The sequence below is a fragment of the Armigeres subalbatus genome, unplaced genomic scaffold (assembly GCF_024139115.2).
Source record: "Armigeres subalbatus isolate Guangzhou_Male unplaced genomic scaffold, GZ_Asu_2 Contig116, whole genome shotgun sequence".
NCBI lineage: Eukaryota > Metazoa > Arthropoda > Insecta > Diptera > Culicidae > Armigeres > Armigeres subalbatus.
The window spans coordinates 1-5,976 of NW_026941912.1; the positions used below are offsets into that span (position 1 = coordinate 1).

At 45.0% G+C, this 5,976-nt stretch overlaps 1 protein-coding gene across 1 annotated transcript; it reads left to right on the forward strand.

Annotated features, from left to right (window-relative positions):
• Window positions 1-2,190: 2,190 nt before the first annotated feature.
• On the forward strand, window positions 2,191-2,600 carry LOC134202325 (platelet-activating factor acetylhydrolase IB subunit beta homolog). Its single transcript, XM_062677353.1, has 2 exons — window positions 2,191-2,238; window positions 2,319-2,600. The coding sequence occupies exons 1-2, from the start codon at window positions 2,191-2,193 to the stop codon at window positions 2,598-2,600; spliced, it is 330 nt and encodes a 109-aa protein (XP_062533337.1).
• Window positions 2,601-5,976: the final 3,376 nt, after the last annotated feature.

Here is a 5,976-nt window from a genome sequence, read left to right on the forward strand (position 1 = left end):
GGAAGCTGCTCCAGAGACTAAATCCTTGTAAACAAGCTCTGTGAACTGTCAAACTACGTCATCTTGCACTGGTCTATGGATGTCAAAACGTCGATCGTTCTCTCATGATGTCAGTCTCGTCGTGTTTTTGTTGTCGTTTTATTCGTGAACGTTCCGATTCAGCTGATCTCCGCGAGAAAATATTCGATGTAGTGTATCTCCATTCGGTGTAGTGATTCGTGAATGAGATAAGCCTCATTGATGCCGCACACATCAGGATCAATGCAGTAGGTCAAATCCACGGGAAGCAAAGTGCGCGATTCACTCTTAGTGCTGAAAGTTGTACTTGTACTTGTACTTTTCAAGTGCGGTAGTATCACGAGGTGCTTCGGTAGGACATATACTTTGGCTTACCTCATAGAAGGAAAAGCCCGCGGTGACAGTGGTGATTTTTATAGTGCCGGAGAGTGTAGCTTCCTTCGCCAGGATGTATTTTTCGTTGAATGGTTTAACTCGATGAACGGCGCCTCGTATGTATGCGAATGTTTTTTTGTGAATAGACACGGAAATTGCTTCAGAATGATGGTAGTGCTAACTTCGGCAGGACATATACTAGGGCTTACCTGACAGACGGTAAAGCCCTCGCTGGTGTTAAAGGTGGATCTGCCGTATGTTGATTTATAATTGTTGCTTTTCGGGAGAGGTCGATTTCGTTTAATCCAGCGATGTGTAGAAGGTGACATTGAAAAGAAGCGGGTTGGATATTGCTTGAGACGAGTGGTAGTATCGTGATTTGCTTCGGCGAGACATATACCCATAGTATAGCTTACCGAGAAGTGTTGTTTGTTCTGCTCCGGCTTTTGCGTTTGACTTCTAGAAATGGTGCTTCACTATGAGTTGAAGATTTTGGTGATCGGTGTCGTTTTGGAGGGGCGATACTTGTTGATATTTCTTCAGCATCATCCGAGATATTGAAGTCGGAATTACTGCGTTGTGATGCAATATCATCTGTGGTGATTTTAGCGATGAAAGGGGAACTGGTTCTGCTTGGGCCAGCGACTTGAGATGTTCCCAGCGGAATGCGAGTAAGAGAGGTCGGTCGAATTTGATTCTTAGCAGTGTCCATGATGCGATCAGTAATCGCGGTTACCAAAGGTTTATGCGAACTAGGATTTTCACCGCTCTCGGTTGTTTCCATTTGATCCTTAGTGGAAATCAATGTTGGTTGGGGATTCTTCGGGCAGTAGGTAATATTCCCTGTACTACCTGTGCTGCTGTTAAACGGCTATTGATGTCGAGACCCATCTCTCTGCGTGCTTCAGTGCAGGAACGGCCGATATGCAATGGCCGCACACAGTACCGGCAGGTGCGAATCTGGTTTCGGTATGCGATGAAGGCAGTGTGTGTTCCTAGTGAGATATACGATGGAATCGCTTTTTGCAGTCTCATTCGAACTATTCTCACTCCTGTCGGTAGGCCAGGCCAAAAGTCCTTCCACACTTCGTCTTGTGTGGAGAGAACTTCGCCATAGGGCGCTAGGTGCTTAGTGATGCTCTCGGTTGTGATGTATGATGGGAGATCGGCTACCTTAACCTCAATGGCGTTGTCATACGGTACCAGTGGGATAGCATATTGTTTGCCGATTAGCTCGACCGTATGCTTCATGCTGTGCTCGGCTACCAGTTCTTCCACATATTGTTGTGGATTTGAGCTCGATTATGACTCGCGACTTGGACATGCTCGGCTGGATACAGTTTACCTTGGACATATCTAGGTTGATTTTCTGGCTGATGAGCTCGAAAACTTTTTCTAGCTTGGGGCGGGCTGGCATGGTGCTGAAGTCTAGATATAGGGAATCCTTACGATGATGTTGTTGGCCGACGGAAAATGTAATGGCGATTGTTTTCACTTGGCAATAATTTCAATAACGTCTTCACACTATGAAAGCTAAGTGTCAACTGAGTCGGCCCTTTGCACCACCCTCGGTGTTGTACAGGATCCATAAGTAAGTGCTAGATGAGGCTACTTTCACTTAAATATCCTGCATCCAGTACACCCATGAAAAGTTCCACGAAAAATGTAAAATGTATGATGAGCGACAAGCTCTGTAAATTAAAGTTAAATATTTCCGATGAATTAATTTTTTCTTACATTCGTTCTTATATTTATTTTGTGAATACTAAGCATTATTTCTGATTCATTAAACTTTAGATGAGACGAAACTCACCGAGTCAGCTAGTACTAATCTCCTCTCCAGAGGTGAGCCAGCCTTGGGCTGCAAGCCTCTTTAATAAAGAAATAAAAAAAGCTAGTACTAATATAATTTATATCGCTTCCAGACTCTTCTTCCCCGTGGCCACCAGCCGAACGCACTACGAGACAAAAATTGTGCCGTTAATCAGCTTCTCAAGGAACGCTGCGTCGGAATGAACAAGGTGCAGATTGTTTGCGTCGACTCGGGCCTGATACAGAGTGACGGTACCATCAGCCATCACGATATGTTCGACTACCTGAACCTGACGAACGTGGGCTGCAAAAAGGTGTTCGAGCCTGTTTGGGACCTACTGCAGCAGATACTGACCGAAAACGAGAAGGAGCGTGACCTTACCCCATCGGAGTGAACCAAGAACGACGGCGAATGGTACGAGTCAATTCTCTTGGAACAGGCAACAGGCATTGGCAGCGATAGTGGTAGAGCTGTGCGACATTCTCATACTTCTTACGAACATTATTAGCCAGTAGATCATTTGTTTTGTCTCATTTGCAACTCGATGTAGGATTAAAGTCAAACAACTTATAAAATTGCACATTCCTCTTGATTATGATAAAAAGCTTATTAGAATGTTTATATTCGATAGAACTATGAACGTGTTTCATATTGATCGTTATTTTGACTCACAATGATATTATTTATTCCATGTATCCAATATTTATTAGGCATAGTGTTAGCGTTATATCGCTGATGGCGAAGTTATTTCTCGGCTAGTATAGTTTTTATAAAAATAATCATTGATAGTAGCTTCCAGAAAGTTCTGTTTTGGCTCCAACCGTACTAGGCTAGTTGTTAAGATTTGGCCCTATTCCTTAGACCGCCGTCTTCTTACGAATATGTAGTGATTCTTAAAACATTCCACCTTACCTCACAAAACTATTCAAAGTAACGAGTAATTCCACGAGTTTAGAACACTAGAATTTACTATGATCTCAATCTTGATGAACTGAAATCTACGACGAAATACAAATCTACTCTAAACATGGTTGCATATTTTTCTATACTGTTCTTACATGAAAAATATAAGAAATAGTGCTAACTACTAAATCGGAGCATTGAATATAAAGTGCGCGTTAATGCAAGAGACTTCTTATTGGACTTGAACAAATCAATAACCAAATAACATAAACTTATTGGAAAAGGAAGAAAAGATTTCAGCTCCGGGGAGGTGCAGCATGCATACATTGCTGCGAGCTTTCCAAATATAATTTATTTTTGTACTAGTTTACATTTTGTTATAATTACCTTTTAACTTCATGTATTCAATAACCGATTACACTTAATTATAGATTTTCAACTGCAAGTTTGTTTGAATTGGAATTCGTAATCCGGGTTCAAGTCGTATTCCAAAGATTGTGGTCTGATAACGAAACAGATGCGGAAGAATGATAAACATGATACATGATGAGCGAATAACCCCTAGAATAACCAGATGGAAATAAAGATGCTGTGCAGTGATTTTGCTACTGAAAGAGAACTTGTTTCATTAAGCTAGAAGAAAAGAATGCCCATGGTAGATGGCAGACAGTAACTTGCAAAAACAAGGAAGAACATGTATTAATTTATACTTGAAGAAGCTCAACCGTATGCTGTACATACTAGGTTCAAATGAAGCACCATGCTTCTCCATTCTGGAAGGTGAAAATGTCAATTTTCGTAGCAAAAGAGCTTAATGCCATGTGAAGCGACGAACTCGAAATAATACTCAATGTTCACAAGCAGGCATTCCAAATGTAGGACTTTCCGCTGCACATATTTGGGAAAAGCACGAAATGTCGCTTTGAATGCTATCAATCGCTTCACGCTGTTTACCTCTCATTCAACACAAAGTGTCGTAGCTCGACATTGTAGCGCCGTGGTTCGACATTGTAGGGATGTCGGAGTGATTTTGCCAATGGGGTAATTTGGCCGACTGCGTATTTTCATTGATAACATGCATACACCCAGGTTTTTTTTTGCACGGTTGGAATTCATTAATTTCTCGGGTAACGTTTCTTCAACTATAACATCATCTACGTGCATTCCCCACACGAGGGGAGACCCGACGACGAGAAAGAAGCGTTCTACGCACAGCTGGAGCAGACATACGATGGATGCCCACTGCGGGACGTCAAAATCGTCATCGGTGACATGAACGCACAAGTAGGAAGGGAGGAAATGTATAGACCGGTCATCGGATCGGATGGTCTGCACACCGTATCGAATGACACGGCCAACGATGCATAAACTTCGCAGCCTCCCGCGGAATGGTAGTCCAAAGCACCTTCTTTCCCCGCAAAAATATCCACAAGGCCACATGGAGATCACCTATCCAAGAAACGGAAAACCAAATCGACCACGTTCTAATCGACGGTAAATTCTTCTCCGACATCACGAACGTCCGCACTTACCGCAGTGCGAATATTGAATTCGACCACTGCCTCGTTGCAGTATGCTTGCGCTCAAAACTCTCGACGGTGTACAACTAGCCCAAGACTACGCGCAGCAGCTGGAGGTGACACTCCCAACAGAAGTGCAGTTAGGCGCAGCTCTCTTGAAGATGGCTGGAGAGATATTCGATCCGCCATTGGTAGCACCGCAACCGCTGCACTTGGCACGGTGCCCCCGAACGACTGGTATGACGGCGTATGTGTGTAGTTTGTAGAAGAGAAGAATGCAGCATGGGCGAGATTGCTGCAACACCGCACGAGGGCGAACGAGGCACGATATCAACGGGCGCGGAACAGACAAAACTCGATTATCCGGAGAAAAAAGGACCAGCAGGAAGATCGAGACCGTGAAGAGACGAAAACGGAAAAAACATGTTTTTGCCTTTCTCGTATACAAAGTATACGTAAAGGCTATATGTTCGCTCCAAAAATGATTTTTTTATAGGAGGCCCGGAGACCCATAGTGTTATATACCAATCGACTCAGTTCGACGAATTGAGGTGATGTCTGTGTGTTTTTTTTTCTTCCTAAACAATGGAGGGGGAATCTGCTCAACAGACATCCTGGGTTGACCAGGAAGTGCTGGGTTAGGGGCCACCTCCAATGAGGGAGGCAGGACTGCATCCCCGACCAGCTAAACCGTTTCCATTGCCGCCAAGCCCATCGTCCCTTCGGTACAACCAGAAAGTAATGCTTCAAAGGGGGGCCAGTGCATAACGCACCCGCGAGGTTAGCTGCGAGCCGTGGCAGCATCGAACATCGTGACTCGCTTTTTTAGAAGAACACCATGGTGTCGTGCCAGCGCATTGCCGGCTTTCCTGGTGGCCTTACCACGCCCTATGTCCTCGGAAGGTGGGCAGGGTCGACTACGCGCCTGCTTCCCTCTGCACGACTGGTATCAAGAATGATGATGCCGCGTGCACCCCAAATTGACCTTTCTGCGATAGGGCCTATTCGCCCAGCACACAGAGGGACTTGCCGACGCGGTGCCTACGCCTGCCCCAGCCTTGACGAGGACCCTTTCCGTCCTCGGGCTCGGAACCCGCCTGGTTGACCGACGCCGCGAAAGCGACGATACCATGTTGTTCTTCACGCGGCCACTTGTTCGATAAAAGGATCGAGTTCGACCACAGGGCATGACCATGAAGCCATGAAGCCGACTCCGAACCCTTGGACCACCTCTTATTTGTGTCTGAACTAGCCATTTATCGAGTCCACGCGCCACCTTCTGAGTAGCTCCGAGACGATTTGGACGATAGCCGATAAAACGGCGTTCCAGCCAACTACATCTTTACA